Raw genomic sequence first — 18,263 nt, 5'->3', positions numbered from 1 at the left:
TAAAAAGTTCCTTGTGTTCATTCAGTTTAGATTTTTAATCTTCATTCTTTGAGACTTGAATCAACATGTGAGCCTTGTGATCTATGCATACTGTTCATGCTTCTGCTGTACATCACATTACATTACACATGACATTATTTTCAAATATCATAATTTTCTCATAGTTATATGAGAATTACTTTAATCATAGCATTTATACTTTATTTGACTTAATTCTGAAATATGCTTATAGCTTTATATTTTATAGAGAATGATGTATGCAGTATTATTGACTTATTTACATAATTTACATCACAAATGTTGTATTGTGAATAGATCAATACAAAAGAGGACTTTTTTGTTACTTTTACTGTTTCCTGAGAAATCATGAAGAAGACCTTTTCCTCTGCAAGTGTTCTGATAAATGCTTTTCAGTTGCATATCACCATTAATGATAAAAGAACAGTATGACCTTAAATAATTATTCAAAAGACTAAGCAAAAAGGATAACAAAGATGATTTATTTTTTATTATTATTATTTTTTTAGCAAAGAACACTATTAGTAATAGGACAGTAGATAATGACAGAACAAAATGCTCCTTCCTCCTTTTTTATCTGATGTTGTGTTCAGGTCTAAAGGTGATTCAATGATTTACTGGCTCAGTGCAAGAAAGAAACAATGAGGATATGTCTGATGACTTCTGAAAAACTGTTTGATAGAATCAGCAGTAACTAAAAACTTGCTATCGTAAATGACTAATTAATAGAGTGATTTAAAAACTATAACTATAATTAAAAACTAGACAAAATATTGACTAAATGTGACTGTAAAAATTTTGCTAAGAAATATTTTCTAAAGAAATGTACATTTTCTGAGTTTAAACTACGAACGTTTAAGTTTTCAGTTTGAATTATGTAGTTTAATGTACAGCGTAAACCACAAGTTATAAACAAAAGGTATTATGATAATATGACACACACAAGTTGTCACCTTGGAATGATCAGGTTTTTGAGCAGTTTTAAGATACTGAGCAAACCCATAAAAATATTAGGCAAATGAACTATGTGATTTTTAAAAATGAACTTGTCAATTTAACAGGTGCAGGTTACAGTGTTTTTCTTTTTGTTTTTTGTTTTTTGTTTTTTTTTATAAATTCAACTTGTCATTTTTATGGCAATGGTCTAATCACTTTTTTGAAAAGCTAAATAATTAATATTTTTTTACAGAGCACTACAATGCACACAGAAGCTAATCTAATTCTAAAATAAAATCATGTATAACAATGTGTTGTCATGTATGAGAAGAATAAAAGAAAAAAAACTGAAAAAAGAAAAAATGCAATACTTCTCTCTAGAGATCGTTATTTTTGAATAACTAAAGAAAATATTTTTTTGATAACATGCTGATGTTCATTTTTGTAATTTAGACCCCATCAGTAAAATTGTTGGTTGACTATTTGACTTAACGGACTAAAATTTTATGCATTTAAGAATTTAAATTGAAAAACAAAAAACAACTGACAATATTTCAGCAAAGCATTTAACATATTGTGTATAGAATTTTAAATATTTCACATTTAAAATCTTTAGATTTCAAATATGCAACTACTCAGAAAGATGTATAATGACATAATATTTATAACAAATACATAATATTCTACTAGATATTTTTCAATATATTAGTTTGCAGCTTAAAGAGCAGTTTAATATCTTAATTTGATTAATTAGTTTAGGCAAGTTAGGGCAGTTAGACAAGTCATTATACAAAATAGTTTGTTCTGTAGCCAACTGGAAAAAATGATTAACAGGGCTAATAATAATATTGACCTTAAATGTATATTTTTAAAAACTGCTTAAATTCATTCATTTATTTTCCTTTGATTTAGTGCCTTTAATCATCAGGGGTTGTCACAGTGGAATGAACTGCCAACAAGCATAAGTTTTACACAGCGGATGCCCTTTCAGCTGCAACCCAGTACTGGGAAAACCCATACATTCTCTCTCATTTACACACATTCATCATGGGTAATTCAGTTTATTCAATTTACCTATAGCGCATGTCTTTGCACTGTGTGGAAAACAGGAGCACCCGGAGGAAACCCACTCAGAAATTCCAACTGACCAAGCCAGGACTCAAACCAGCAACCTTCTTGCTGCAAGGCAACAGCGCTAACCACTAATCTACCATGTCGCCCCAAAACTGCTTTTTTTTTGCCAAAATAATTCAAATAAGAATTTCCCTAAAAAAAAAATTATCAGAAATACTGTGAAAATGTGCTTGCTACTTTAAATATCCCTTGAGAAATATTTGAAAAATGAATAAGTATTTTACAAGTGGGCTAATAAATTTGCCCTCATATATTTAATGTCCAAAAAATGTAAATTATCACATTGACAAACTCATTTTGATCAAAGGTGAGTTACAATAATGAGCTCTGCATTTGCATTCACTTTCTTACAATATGTGAAAATGTGTTTGTTTTATTTTTTTCAACACAACACTATGATACTTTTTTCTGTAAGAGGAATTTAAACAAAGTTAATCACTCATCACGGCCACTGAGATGGTTCTGATGGTCTTTTTGTGTATCAATAGTGCTGTATGGCTCAAAAATATAATAAACTGCTGTCACAAATTTAAAAAAAAAATTATGCAAAAATGTCAAAGAATATTACAGTTCCAGGGTGGGTGTGAAAATGCAGTAGCTTTAAAGTATGCACATGCAAACACACACACACACACACACACACACAATCACAGAGTTCATCCATCCTGTTCTTCAGCAGTAGTATTTCCATCTTTCATGGTCTTCACTTTTTCACCTGCACACAGAAAGAGGATTTGGAAACTAAATGGAGATATTGTAGATGTACTGTCTGAAATAAACTTAACAATATTTTTTACATTTACATTTTACATTTTACATTTTGTGAACACCCATATAGCATGATGTTCTACAATGGGTTGGAGTAGAATTTAATATCATGAAATTCAGTGAACTTGCTCACCTTAATTTCAGGAGTTCTTTGGAGGTCCATGTTTTACATTTACATACTCATTTTCTTTGAAGCTTGTATTCTTTCCCTGAGCCATTCGCCCTCCATTAGTTCTTTGGACATTAGTCAGTTCTTCATAGTATGGTTCCTACAAACAGTTATTAGATTTTCTTAAATTACAACCACAGTGTCAGGCATAATGATGTAACATACTGTAATACATTTTTTTTTGATATTTAAAACATAAAACTGGAGATGTGCTGTATTACACTGTAGCAATTCCTGTCGTAGTTTTGTTTTTATCAGAACAGGTCAGCTTCTGACTTCATGACATCATTGACATGCCTTTGTACAATAATATGTAAAAGATTAAAGTCCATTGGAGCCGACTGTAAAATACACCCATCTCTTCATTATAAAATGTATAAACTCTTTAATTACCTCTAAGATAATTGAGTGAATGACTGTACAGCAGGGATGACCAACCCTGCTCCTGGAGATCTACCATCCTGCAGATTCCAGTTGCAACAAATATCAAACACACCTGCCTGTAATTATCCAGAGCTGTTCAGGTCCTGATTAATTGGATCAGGTGTGTTTGATCATGGTTGGAGCTGAACTCAGCAGAAAGGATGATCTCCAGGGGCAGGGCTGGTCACCCCTGCTGTACAGTATGGCTGCGTCCAAAACCGCATACTTCCATACTATACAGTACGCTAAAATCAGTATGCGAGCTGAGTACTATGTCCGAATTCTTAGAATTCGAAAATCAGTATGCGAGAAGTACCCGAATGACTTACTACTTCCGGTGAGATTCTGAAGTGTGCATCCCATGCACGCTGCACTATCCCATAATGCCCTGTCAGAGAATTCCTGAATGGGAGTGAAGCGATGCAACTGACGCAGGTAGGTCACGTGACCATGACAAAATGGTGGATGTAGTACGTCGGAATTCCATTCATACTTTTAGCATTCATACTGTATAGAACGTACTTTTCCAACGGCCGAGCCGTACATTTAAATTCAAATGTAATACCTACTGAGTAGTAGGCGGTTTCGAACGCAGCATATGTGTCATTTACTTTTTGCACCAGTAAAGGATCTCATTTGAAAGTGCTGTTCCTGTTAGTGTTTACAGTTTGTCAGTTAAACAACAGGATTGAATGGGCTCTATGCACAGCTAGAGTTTTAAAGTCACGATAAACTTCAGGTGAAAGCTTAACGTGACTATTTTCAATTTCACAAAGTTATTTTAACAGCATCAATGGTGTAATGCAATAAAAATACATTCAGTTAATTAATTTAGTTGTTCAACGTAAAACAAGATGAAAGACAGTTGTAACCACTAGCGTCGTTAGTAGCAATAGGCTAGCGCAGAAACTCCATTAAAAAAACTGGGGTAAAATAAACTGTCATAATTTAAAGACATGGTGGGGGGAAATGGAATTTGATGCAGTGCTTCTTGTCCGATCTGAGACCCACTTCATATTGTATATCTAACAGGCAGTGAAGATCGCTGATTTTTAAAGAAATCAGATCTTAAACATGACAATTTTGTAATGGAAAGACAGTTCACAAGAAGCCCTTCGGCTGCCTGGCTGAAAATTAAAAGTATATGTGCATATATAGCCCATTTGGCCTTGGAAAAAAATAATAATAATAAAGTCACTCACGGTCTCTTCTTTGCTTTTTGCTGGTTCTTTAAAAGAGAAACATTCAATAAGTTAGAGATTGAGAGAAATATGACTTTGTTTTTACAAAATTCCATCACTACATAATAACAAACCTACCTCCACTTGCCTGTGCTTTTTCCTTTCTGTTTAACTTTGGGCTGTAGTGTAAATGCAAAGATATGTTATTAAAACATTCTGCGTATCTTTGTTTCACAAAAGCACAGTTTAAAACAATTTTCATGTTTGTTTTATAAATATCACCTGTTGTAAAGTAACAAATTACAAATACACAAACTACTGTATTGACTGGTGTATCTCAGGAGTTGTACTTACTGTATTATTTGTAAAAAATGTAAACTTGAAGAGTTTAGATGCAAAAACCTCTAAATACTGTCTGAAATTTTCTTCTTAAAATAACATTTTTATCAAGCTTCTTTGTGTATGTTTTGTCACAATCACCAGCAATATAATCCTTCCAGATCGCTGGTAAACACACATCACATAGAACCACAAATCTGCCAGTATATGGACTACAAGATCCAGCCATGCAACACACACACACACCTGCCCCAAGTCTCCATTAATTAGACTCACACAGCTGAAGCTGCTCATGGACTCATTACTGAAATATTTTTACAGCACACAAACACACAGAAGTTGCTGAGTCTTGTTATACTGAATATTAATTTTACAATGCGTTTTCCTTGCCTTGTCTTGCTGTGTTTGTGACCCTCTCCTTGTTTGTTTGTTTACGGTGTCTGCTGCCTGCCTGTACTGACCATTTGCCTGTTATTTGACTACGACTCTAGATTTCCTGTGCATATCTGTTTGGCCTTGTGTTGACCATTGCTTGCCTGACCATTCTGCTAAATAAACATGAGTTTGAATCCTCACTTCCCTTGTCAGCGTCCACTTCACATTACATGTTCAGTAATTTCACTTTTACAACAAAGGATAAGTCATTTTCATGGTCTTTAAAGTGAAATAAAACAACATAAAGCAGGCTGAGAAAAAAAAATGCAATTTTCATTGAAAATTTCAGACGGCACTTCGATGTTTCTGCATCTAAACTTATCACTTTTACTTTTACTTGAGTACATTTTTATTAATTTTAGTCTCTGCAGTTATATGAAAGGCCAGCCTGATGTCATGAGAAAACGTAAATATTTTATGTTTTGCCAGTTTAGTGGCTAATTCGTACAAATTCAGTCGTACAAAATTGTGCAATTTTAAAAAGGAGGCGTGGCACCTAACCCCACCCCTAAACCCAACCATCATTGGTGGATGAGCAAGTCGTACTAAATTGTACGAATTAGATTGTACGAAATCATACGAATTAGCCACTAAATCAAAAAGTTAAGAATTGCCATGAGATTGTGTTGGAAATGCTGAAGTATCTCGGGTTAGCCATTACATTTCTTTCACTGTTAAAAGCACAGACACTGGCATCTAGGGCTGCACAATATATCTTTTCAGCATCTACATTACAATGTGTGCATCTGCAATAGTCGCATCACAGGATATGCAATGTTTTGGTTTGGATTACAGATGACCAGAAACTACAGGTCAAAACACATGAGATTTGTGTAGACACTGCAGAATTGAGCCTTAGCAGAGTGAAAGTTTCTTATCTGCATGTATTTTTTGGCCTGTAAACATTTTAAGAGAGTTTAAAGCATAGTGCATAAAGACATTTAATAAAGAGTCATTTTAATGAATTATTTATATAATGAATATGCAATGTTATTTTAGATTTAATTATTACATTTCTGTACACAAATACTGTTAGACTCTTTACTTTCTTTATTGTCCACAAATGGAAATTTATATTTGGCTTCATCACACAACCACGTTAACATTACACATATCACAGAAAAACAGGCAACACAAACACATTCAGTTTCATCACATAAATCACATTAAAGACTCATTTAAACCCTATACATACTTAAACCCTAGTATTTAAAATTCTAATGACATTTAATATTTGAGGTTGCCTATATGTCTTTTTGAAGGCAAGAGCTGAAATTTTATATAAAAAGGATGGGAACACTCTTCAATAATGACAAGTGCTTTCTGTTTAATTAAGGATTGTTCCCATTCTCTAAATATAAAATTTCAGCTCCTGCCATCAAAAAGACGTTTCAGGCAACTCAAGTTTTAAAAAAAAAATGTGTATCAAATGTTCTTTATGCCAACTGCCATTAGAATTTTAAATACTCTCCCTAGAAAACCATAAACCACTGTTTATTCCACTTTAATGTTTGCTCATTTGCGTTTATTTATGACTGTAGTTTGTTTATATTAATATAATAAATTACATAATAATATATATTTTTTATTTCACTCCCCTACAAAATTATCCCCGTCAATCTTAACTAATGACTTTCCAAATAAATCTATTTAAGTCATCTGGTGAAACTATATTTTGTATCGCAATATATAGTACAAGGGGGGGAAATTGCAATGTCAAATTCAATATTGAGCAAATTTCTATATCATGCAGCCCTATTTGTATCTGTCAAAAAATAAAGATCATCTTCATTTGAATAGCCATTTTGATCTTCCAATTATTCATTCACAAATCACAAAAATGAATACTGCTGAGACTTGTTTCTGTAAACTCTGTAATTGGTCTACAGAAAATAAACAACATTACCATATGTTTGTGATTACAAACTAGATGATACATTGCAATACTCACATTTTGTTGGTTTTTGTTAAATAGACGAACAGGCCACAAATGCCTGAAACTGCAATTAAAACCCCAATGACAATCCCTGCTATCGCACCTGCTGACAGTCCTCCACCTCCAGCTATGACAGATACACAACAAAAAGACAACAGGCAATGTATTGTGCATAATACAAATATATTTTAATCTGTATCAAACCTTTAAAAATATATAAAATCACAAAGTAATTAAATGTAATTATGTGTAAATATAATTACAACCCTCTGTAGTGAGGGTTGATATCAAACTGTGTATTTCGTAGAATTAAATAAATGAATACAAAGTTAATTTGAACAAGTGGTAAATTTAGGTCAAAGCAGTGGTTATCATAATCTGTGAATATGTTTAGGGTCAGTTGTATCTGCTTACCTTTAACTAACAAAAGATGTGCATCAGCTTTTCTTTGGTTTGTGAACTCATTAAAAGCTGTACAGATGTATTCTCCACTGTCTGTGAAGTCAGACTTATCTATGGTGAATTTGTCTGTGGTCACACCAGTGTTTGACCCATTAAACAACCAGCTGAATGAAGCAGAAGGTTCAGAATTTGCAAAGCAAGACAAAAACACTTGAACCCCTAAATCCACCACATCTGGACCTTTAATTAAAACACCATCTGGTCCATCTACAACGCAGACAAGAGACTCTGTGTTAAAGGAACAAACTGAGAACTGAAGAATGTCTAGATTCCATCAGATCTGATGTTAAAATGTTTCACACTCACAGTTGATGATCAGGGTGAGTTTTGCCGTCTCAGAGCTGACAGGGTTACTGTATGTACACTGATATTCTCCAGTGTCTGATCTCTCCACTGGACTGATGGACACTGATCTGTTTTCAGATGAGAAGATGATTCTGCTGCTAGAAGACAGAGGACTGTTATCCTTCATCCACTGCACAGAGGTGACGGTGCCTCCGCTTCCCTCAGAGGTGAAGTTAGCAGATGATTCACCCTCGATTAATGCTTCTTCTGGACCAGTAAGTGTAACATTAGATATTATTTCTGTTGAAGAGAGAAGAGACACACTGGATCAGAAAGGAATATTTTCTATCTGGTGAGCACTGCATGGAAATCAATATATTACAATGTAAAAATAAGCAAAATAAATCTTATTTGAAAACTTAGCAATAAACATTTTTAGTTTAACAGTGTATTAGGGACTGGGCCGGTGGTACCATTGATGAAAGGCGCTGTTTTAAAGAAACACTGTTCTGGGTGATAAAAATAAACCATTGACAATGGAGAAAAAACTTTATTTTTGTTTGGATATACAGTATGGGCCCTATCATACACCTGGCGCAATGAGGCACAAGGCGCGACTCAATTGTAATTTGCTACTTTCAGCTCGGCGCAAGAGACACTTTGAGGTGTTGGCCACGATGTTTAAATAGCTAATGCATTTGCACTTATATGTGCGCCTATAGGCGTTCTGGTCTAAAAAAGCAGGCGTGTTTTGCCGCGTTGCTGGCACATTGCTATTTTGAGAAACTATAATAGTCTGTTCTTTAGACCAGAACAAAGCCGGTCTATTGTCTGGTGCAGAGTGTGCCTTGCTTACACACTGTTTAATACACACAAGATGTATAGCAATATGCAATATCTTTACATATGAAAATATATAAAATATTAAGGATATATATATATATATATATATATATATATATATATATATATATATATATATATATATATATATATATGATAAAATAAGGATGTATAAATATAAAGGATTCAAATATTACAAAACATTATTTTCTTGCCTACATAAATATAAAAGCCATACTTTTATGCCTTCCTCATCTCGGGAGGCTTTTTCGGTTTATTCATAACAATTTGCTTTTGTATAACGTTATTATTATTAGCAGTATTATTTATTATATCCATATTTATATTTTTTTTATTTAAAAAAAAAGCTTAGATTTGTGCACCTGTCAGTTTTTAGACCATATGGGGCACAGCATGTGTATTAGGGTATAACTCAGGTTTTTGAGCACACTTAGTTATTATTGTTCATTTATTCGTTTGCTGGAAATTAGAACTGAATTTAGAAATAGTTTTGAAGCAAATCTTTGCGCATGACAAACGAAATTAATTATTTATAGGCTAATTGTTGTCTGTGCATATAAGGTTTCCCTATCCACGAGAGCGAAAGTGAAAGTAGATTATGAGATGCCTTATCTCTCATTCTCGCGCTGCTGATCCTCTGTTTAACTGTTTTCTTGCTAGTGAAGTGTTCAATTTTTCCACCTAGACTTACTTTACGTCATGTAAATAGCAAATGCGCTTATGGCGCAACGCAACTGATTGGTTTATTCTCAAACTCTGATTGGTCACAGCAGTTCAACAAGAAAAACTTTTTAAATAATGCAGTCATTAAATGCATTAATGTGTTCATGTGTGAAAATTAACAAACAGATTTTAACTGTTAAATAAAAGACAATGCAGCATAACATCAAATATTCTTATGTAGTTTATCTTAGACTTGAACACAGACTGTCCTGCACAATGATGTTGGTAAAAACAAAAACAAAATTTCAGTATTTTGCTGTTTTTTTTCTCTCTTAATTTTACGGCAAAATAACGGCAGCTGTGGTTGCCAGTAATCTGCTGTTTTTAACATTTTACATTTGTGAATTCAGTTTACAGAATATTTCTGTTAAAAATTCCTTCCACAGTCTGTATTTTTCATCAAACACATTTAACCCCTCAAATCCCAGAGCAAAATCCTCAGTAGGGTGCTCACTACAGAGGGTTGAACACTCAGACAGTGATGAAGTTAATGAGATAATTAAGTGTCTAATTTAAGGAGGATTGAGAATTATTGATGAACAACTGTTAACAGCAGAATCACTGAAGGAAAGAAAAAAAAAAAAACAGCCAAAACCAAAGATGAAATCAAGAATAAAACTCTAAATAAAATAATAATTCATACAAATAAAACAAAATACACAATAAAAATGTAATTTCTCAAGATCTCAGCAGAGATCATTAAACAACTCCATAAACATCAGGAGCTTTACTTATTACTGACCTTTGACTTTATTTCTGTCACATGTGGATAAAAGCTCTTAATGACATTGTTGTTGTTCGTTTGAAATCAGAGGTCAGCATTTGCTTTAGTTGGGTTCTTCAACTATTTTATTTGGCTCTATCTTTTATTTTGGTTGCTATATATAATTGTGTTAATCACAAAAAAAGAAAGCCAAAATAAAAAATAAAAATAAGTCTGATTAAATTAATTATGATGGCAAAACCTTTCTCACCAGCTAGTAGACTCGTTGAATACCTTATATATATGGTTAGTTATGTTAGTAATGTTAGTAATGTTAGTTATGTGTGAGGATTTAATAATATATAATTAATTATATCTGTAATAATTAAGTAAATACGGTATAATTTCTCAGTGCATAACTTGTCATAACTTATGAGTTTCAGAAACACAGTTGTAACATCCAGAGAAACATTACGAGTACAGGATCAAGAGTTTAACTAAAGCAGCCTCTGATCTACACACGGGTGAGGTCAATTGAAAAATTTCAATAAAAAATATAAACCTCTGTTAATTATCAAATATTTTTGCAAATATGACAGAAATGAAGTCTAGCTTTAATCTGTAATGCTGTTTGTGGAGTTGTTGAATCCTTTGTTTTAATTAAGTTGGTTTGGTGTAAGGTGGTGTCTGTAGTTTTTTTTTTTTTTTCTTGTTCTTTCCTTCAGTGATTGTGCTTGTTAGCTGCAGGTGTTCATCAATTCAGTCATTTGTGGTCATCCACTCTGTCTAGTGAACTAAACTAATCAACTGATTTAAGAACTAGTGAATGAGGGTGTATTGTGAGATTTCAAACACTCTGATTACTTGAAAACAAAGGATAGCTCTGTTACAGTTATTTCTTTTATATTGAACAAAAATGCGCTGTTAATCATTTAACAGATGTTCACTGTGGATTTTACAGACTTTTACTGCTAAAATCAAAGACATTTTTTACAGTTTAAATTTATGTCCTAAATTAACAATACATTCGGAGAAGCAGAGTAAGTGTATCTTTTGTTACACAAATATATTTTCCAAAATTACTACAATTCTGTTTTTCAGCTAAAGTAGGTTACTTTTATCAAGGCAGTTGCACATACTTAAGAAGCAATGGATTGAGCAAGAAATTAAAGACAATAGGCATGTACAATATGGTATCATGGTTTTGTTTTTAGTTTTTTAATAAAGCTAATAGGCCTTGACTCAAATTCAAGATTAAATTTTAGCGTGTATGTGTTGAGATTAGTATTGGTTCTAAGTAGTGAATCAAGTAATTAGATTTTTGTTTTGTTTTTTGCAGAAAAGTTACTAGAATTTTAATGATTGTAGAAAATTGTTTAGTTATTTTAAACAAAATTTATTTTAATTTAATTAGTAATTAATGTTAAATGTACTCAACACTGAAAACAACCACACAGCTCATTGTCTATTTGCATTGTATATATGCACAATAATTATCATTATAGTCCTTTTACAGTCTTCTTCTGCTAACTTAATCTGTTATAAAGGCTTTTTTACACATCATATACATGACACATCACACAAGCAGCACACTCACCGAACACCTGTAATGAAGTTTCTCCTCTAAGTTGATTTGCACTACTAGTAATCACAGTCAAACTGTATGACCCAGAATCCTCCATTTTCAGGTTTAAGAGCTCCAGGGAGAGAGTGTTGTTGTCAAAACTGACTCTGTCTCTATATACTGAGGATACAGAAGGTGAATCAGGATGTCCAGTTAAAATAAGAGTTGTTCCAAAATGCCAGGTAACTACATCAATTGAAGATGGTGGATTATTAGGGGTGAATCTCACACTTCCTCCTATTGCTCCATTCAGCTCAGGAAACTGAAGATCTTGACCTAAACATTCTCCTGTTAAATGTATCAAAAATATAAAAATAAAATGAAATAACTTGTTTTAGTATCTAGTTTAAACATTTTAGTAAAATAAACACTATAAGACCAAACAGGACTAATTACATTAAAAATAAATTCAACACACAACATTTGTAATTTCTAAATGGTCTCACCAAAACATGTCACCATCCACAGAGTCCAGAATAATCCATGTGAAACCATCATGATCAAGTGATCTGTCAGGAATACTAGCTCAAATCGTTAACTTCAGATTTCAGTCAATGATAAACTGCTGATACAGAGACTGCTGAGAATGAAGACGGAGAGCTCACTGCGCCACCTAGTGCTGCACAATTATTCATTCAATCATTCATTTATTTTCCTTTCGCTTAGTCCCTTTTTTCATCAGCGGCCCCCAGAGCATGAACCGCCAACTCTTATCCAGCATATGATTTACACAGCGTTGCCCTTCCAGCTGCAACTCAGTACTGAGAAACATTCGTACACTCTCATTCACTCATATACACTACAGCAAATTTAGTTCATTCAATTAAAATCACACAGAAATGCCAAACTGACCCAGCTTGGACTGCACTGAGCCACCATGTCGTCCCATGTTTTATTTTATTTTATTTTATTTTATTTTATTTTATTTTATTTTAATCAGGATCGTCCCTTTGAGATACAAGAATACGGAAAAATAAAAGCATAAAAAAATTCACATTAAACACAAATACAAATATATGAGACAAAGAAATTTTGCTCTATTCTCATAAAACACATTTAAAAGAAAAAAAATCATCATAACATCATAGATCAGTCATAAGAAGAACATTTTCCTTTTAGTGTAGACCAGGGACTCTCAACTTTTTTCACTTCGTGGCCCATCTCCATCGAAACGTTTTTGAAGACCCACGTTTGACATTTTTTTCTCAAACTGTCTAGAGAAAATTCTTATTTTAAACCGTTGTTTAGCAAAATATTTATTTTGCTTACTATAATTATCTTATTGCTCTACAGCAATTTATATAGTTTTAATTTTTTTATTTTCATTTGTCCATGTGGGGCTCGCATTGGTTTGAGCAATCATCTATGTGGGCGCAGTTTCTGATATGCACATTTTAATTTTGTCATTTTAAAATTCTGTCTTTAAAAATGGTGACTACAGATTGTTTATTATTTTCAGATTTTTTTTTTACTGTTTACTTTTTGATTCAATTTTTTTTAATCAATTCACCTTTTTTGTATAGTGCTTTTACAATGTAGATTGTGTCACAGCAGCTTCACATAAAAGATTATAGAAAATTGAAACAGTGTAGTTCAGTTTTCAGAGTTTAAGTTCAGTCCAGTTTAGCTCAGTTCAGTGTGGTTTACAGTAATAATCACTACTAAGAGTCCAAACACTGAAAAACAATCCATCAATGCGCAGCTCTACAGATTCTGAACCATGCAAGCTAGTGACGAAAGCCGCAAGGAAAAAACTTCACCAATTGCTGAAAGTGAAGAAAAAAAAACTTGAGAGAAACCAGGCTCAGATGGGCATAACCATTTCTCCACTGGCCAAATGCTTTGTGCAGAGCTGCAGTCCAAAATCTCTTAAGTCAAACCTTTGACATTTGATACTAAAACCTATACTGTATTTTTTAAATCTTGTCCTGGTGCTGTTTGACCATTGTTTTATCTTTTTACTATATATACTCAAAGCTCGAGTGATCTACAACAGGTGAGACAAACTGCTGTTGACAATATCCTTAAGGGAAGTTATCAATTCTAAATTATGTAATATTTTACAATTAGGTCACATTTACTTCCATTTTCTTTTTTCTGCTTACTGTACAGTACATTGTTTTTTTTTCTTCTGACAGATCACTATAGTTTCATCAATCCAAGTGCACATGAACTGATCATCTATTTCTCTTTTTTTACATGTAGCTATAGCACTTATTTAACATGAAATAAAAATCAAAAAGGTGTGTTGAAAGATAATTACAAAATGTAGCAAATGTCTATATTTTTTTAACTCCTTTTAAACCAAGTGATAAATTTTATTTTCAGCTGTGAATTTTCATTTTAATGCATTATTAACAAACAGAGAAGTGTATAATATAATCTTTGTTATTGGAGTAAATGAACCCTAATTTTTAATCTGCTAAAAATGGCACAAGAACTAACAATGACATGTAAGGGAAAAAAGGGTGCTTATATTTGCTACGGTATATGAAAAAATCACAAACCTAACAATTTATAATTTTTTAAAGAAGAAAAAATAAGAAATTAGCTGATTACAATGTATACTTATATACATATAATCATTTTATACACATATTTCAAGAAATATTGGGGGAAAAATATTAATAGTTGGTTAGGCACCATTTTGAAACATCTGTGTTTCTTGTGTTTCCTTTCTACTTTCATCACTGACATACAGTGAATGACATCCATCTCTAAAAACACTGATCTGTGGTGAGGGCAGATGTGTGTGAGAATTAAGGCTGGGGTATGTGATTTGTTTTATAAAACTATTTGCAAACTTACAGTTCTAGCAGACACCCCCCCCCCCCCCCCCCCAAAAAAAATCCTACATATTTATTTAGAGTTGATCTCCTCAGTAATAAGTATCAGTATCTCTATTTTTAATTTCCAATTCAGACAACACAACCCCAGAATTAAACTGCACAGACATTTAAAAATAAGTATAGCACAGAAAAGTAAGAATATCTGTTTTCTTTTTGCATCATTTTCCCCCACAAAGGTTATGTGCTCTCATTCTGTGGCTTTTGAGCTCTGATCTAGATCTCCAAACGAGAGCGTTTCCGCTGTGCTACTACCTGTGTGTGACCTTTATCCAAAAAGAGAGAGATTTCAGTCAGGGCGGGGAAGGAGAATCTGTGTCAGGTATCCATGTGCTGCCTGATCAGAATTAAATTTAAAGATGCAGTACAAAGAAAATCTGGGTATAGTAAAAGATAAAGAGGCAGGAAATGGGCAAGGGCATACATATTATATAGCCTCAGACATAATTGTTTACTCATTCTCATGAGTGTAAAACCCTGGTGGAAAAATATTGCAGATCACTGGTGTAACAGAAATTAGGTCATTTTATGAATATTAATAATCAACAATAACGGTTTATTCTTAATTATTAATATTCCAGCTCAAGCTTTGGTCAATTTGGTCAAACAAACATAATTGTAGACTCTCAGGTTATGAATATTAATTTTCAACAATAACAAATTATTATTATTCATTAATATTCAGGATTAATTTATTGTTAATTTGACCAAACAAACACAAGCAGAGCCGCCGCTCTTCCGAGCGGACACGGTAATGATCTATTCATTTAGAAAAGGGAATTGTTGCTACTTCTTGTGAAGTAGATTAATTATTCATAAGTTTTAATCCACTTATAACAGCTAGGCAGGGGGATCTGTGTTCCAGTGACTTTTTCTTGTGAGGCAAACAATACAATTCATTTGATTATAATGGGATTTATTAACTAGTCAGACAGATAACGAACAAACGCACGAACATACATTCAACATAGAACAAAGATAAACCACGTGGAGATCGGCTATACGGGTCTATAAAACATGTAACAAACAGAGAGAGATAGCAAAGCACGGAAATATAGATTTCAGATAAAGAGTGGCAAAATCTGGTTTCAGTTCCACAGACACCATTAAGGATCACAAAGATTATTAAAAAAACACCTTTTTGATAAAAGTGGCACAGCTTATTCGCATAACTAAAAATACCTGGACTTTAATGTCTGGGGTCTCTCTTCTTATGCGAGTCTCTCTTCCGTCGGGATGAAAACTCCTTTGATGTCCTTCTTGATGCGTTGAGTTTGTAATACAGTTCGGAGGAACGCGATCGCAAACTTTAACTGAGTTTACTTTGCCGGAAAGAAAATAAAGACGTGGCTGGAAAGTCCAGCGGCCAGAAGAGCCGCTTGCCCCTTAAAGGGGCCAAGAGTTCTTGAGTTCTTTGTTCGGACTTACTCTGCCCAGATGTTGGGGGTTGGGCTGGTTATACCTGCGGGTCACGTGACAACCCGTTCAGCATTCTTGACCAATGATTTCAGGGCAAAGTTTGAGCGCGAAACCTTCCTTTGTCTCGAGGCTGCTCGTATGCAAATTTGAGTGTCCGCCCAAAGCATGCAGAGAGGCATTTAATGCAGGGAATTAAATAATGTAAGCAGTGGTGATTATGATCATACTCTACGCATCATGTGTTGTAAAATGTCAGCAGAATCTCATCGGTGTCAGACATAGACAAGTACATCAACAATGAAAGCGCATCAAAACACATCAATATAATTCCCACACATTTACATTATTTATGCTCTAAACAGGCCTAAAGCAGGGGTGTCAAACTCAATTCCTGGAGGGGTTGTACAGGTTGGAAAGGTCAAAATGAGATACAAAGTTTGCAAACATAACATTTTAGTTCTGTGCTGGTCCCTGGTTTCTCAGTCAATTTCTCTTTGGACTAGTGTCCTTGTGGGTGTGGGGATGTGTGTATGTGTGTAAGGAAGGAATGTCTTTAAAGCTCCCGGCCTATCTCTCCAGGTGGCTCTGGAATATGTAAGGTGTCGCGGATACCCAGACCTTGTGGAGCCAGGAGTCGTAAAACCCACGCAAGAGGGTTTAATAAAACCAATAAGTAATTTTATCTGTGGACTGTACGCTACAACTGGTAAACATTCACCTTCACCTACAATCCTGTCATTATATGAACTACAAATCCTGTCATGCACCCCACACACACCTGTTCCGGTTCTCTGATGATCACACACACACACACACACACACACACACACACACACACACACACACACACACACAGCTGGGAGCTGCTCAAGGACTTGCTCAGTCTATATAGACTGCTCACTTAGGCCCCGTTTACACTAGTGCGTTTTAGTTTTAAAACGGCGTTATAGAATGAAAACGATCCGCGTCCACACTCGCGTTTTACCCAGCGTTTCTGAACAGCTCTCCGTCCACACCAAAACGCTGAAAACGCACATCACGTGACCACACACACACTCTCGGGCAAGCGCTCCAGCATTTCTACCCAGATGAGAGCTCTGCTTGTCGGACTGCTCATCACGCATCTCCCGCTGGATCTAAACTCACTATATTTGCTAAACGTGATATTTCATTCATGTTGTTGTCTTTATCTAACGACATAGGGCAATTCCCTGACTTTGGTCATTGGAATCTATTAAGTTACTTGTTCACGGGTAACATGTTTTGGTTAAGCGCAAAGATAAGTTAATGATTAATCCAGGTACATTGACTGATCGCTCGTCTTTATTTCCTACAATGTATAAACTTATTGTATGTTATACTTTTATAATTATCGATTATTAAAACTGATATTCAGCAAAAGAGAGGGTGTGTTTCGTATTTTCACTGAATTTGAAAGGAGGCAGTTGTTATAGGCTCCGTTTTGTTATAAATATCCACACAGTGAAGATGACGCTCATATATGCAGCACGACTCCTCAACATTTCTGCTGTCTGTTAAGTTGCTAATATTAAAAAGAAAATAGGCAGTTCCTTAAATCATGTTTACATTTTATTGTTGAGAAAGTGAAACAACGTAGCCAAGGTGATGTGAATGAAGTTATAAAGTACACTGTTCCCTTTGAAGATTTACCCGTGTCCTCGGTATAGTCTGTTTTCCATATCAAACTGAGAAGAAGAGACTGCAGCCTTGATCAAACTTGCGAAGTCTTAACTTACAAGAAGAGGATGCGAGACTGAACTGTGTGTGTGGGCTACTTAATATTGAGGAAAAGCCCCAATCAGATAGGCGAACGTTTGCAGCCCCGCCTCCGTTTTCAGATGTCTCCGTCTTTCCCCATCCACACTAAGACGGAGCAGCAGCGTTTTAGAATGAAAACGGCATCTCCAGCGTTTTCAAAAAGCTCCGTTTTCGGCGCTCGAGAACTCCGGCGTAGTGTGGACGGATGGCGTAACCGTA

General features: G+C 34.2%; 1 protein-coding gene across 6 annotated transcripts; it reads right to left on the bottom strand.

The window, feature by feature from the left end:
• Positions 1-2,327: 2,327 nt before the first annotated feature.
• si:dkey-11o1.3 lies at positions 2,328-16,277 on the bottom strand. Of its 6 annotated transcripts, XM_073925908.1 has the most exons (12): positions 16,029-16,277; positions 15,102-15,183; positions 12,447-12,619; positions 12,230-12,288; positions 11,974-12,120; positions 8,108-8,386; positions 7,754-8,008; positions 7,355-7,466; positions 4,768-4,808; positions 4,651-4,676; positions 2,990-3,125; positions 2,328-2,803 (listed from the first exon to the last, which is right to left on the bottom strand). In XM_073925908.1, exons 5-11 carry the CDS (start codon positions 12,056-12,058, stop codon positions 2,997-2,999), a joined length of 927 nt encoding a protein of 308 aa, XP_073782009.1. In that variant the 5' UTR covers positions 12,059-12,120; positions 12,230-12,288; positions 12,447-12,619; positions 15,102-15,183; positions 16,029-16,277; the 3' UTR covers positions 2,328-2,803; positions 2,990-2,996. The 6 variants fall into 6 exon arrangements, with proteins under 6 accessions (XP_073782009.1, XP_073782008.1, XP_073782007.1 ...); XM_073925907.1 differs by lacking the exon at positions 15,102-15,183; XM_073925906.1 differs by lacking the exon at positions 16,029-16,277 and having other exon boundaries at positions 11,974-12,288; positions 15,102-15,130.
• Between the last annotated feature and the right edge of the window lie 1,986 nt (positions 16,278-18,263).

The sequence above is a fragment of the Danio rerio genome, chromosome 16 (genome assembly GCF_049306965.1).
Source record: "Danio rerio strain Tuebingen ecotype United States chromosome 16, GRCz12tu, whole genome shotgun sequence".
NCBI lineage: Eukaryota > Metazoa > Chordata > Actinopteri > Cypriniformes > Danionidae > Danio > Danio rerio.
The sequence above is the reverse complement of the archived record's forward strand: the minus strand, read 5'-3'. Positions and strand labels throughout refer to the sequence as shown.

Excerpts from the sequence above, each read along its gene's own strand:
- si:dkey-11o1.3 (XM_073925906.1), bottom strand. The coding sequence starts at position 12,498 with ATGATGGTTTCACATGGATTATTCTGGACTCTGTGGATGGTGACATGT. Across the intron at positions 12,289-12,446 it reads GTGGATGGTGACATGTTTTG|GAGAATGTTTAGGTCAAGAT; the intron begins GTGAGACCATTT and ends TACATTTAACAG. Across the intron at positions 3,126-4,650 it reads CAAAAAGCAAAGAAGAGACC|GAACCATACTATGAAGAACT; the intron begins GTGAGTGACTTT and ends AACTGTTTGTAG.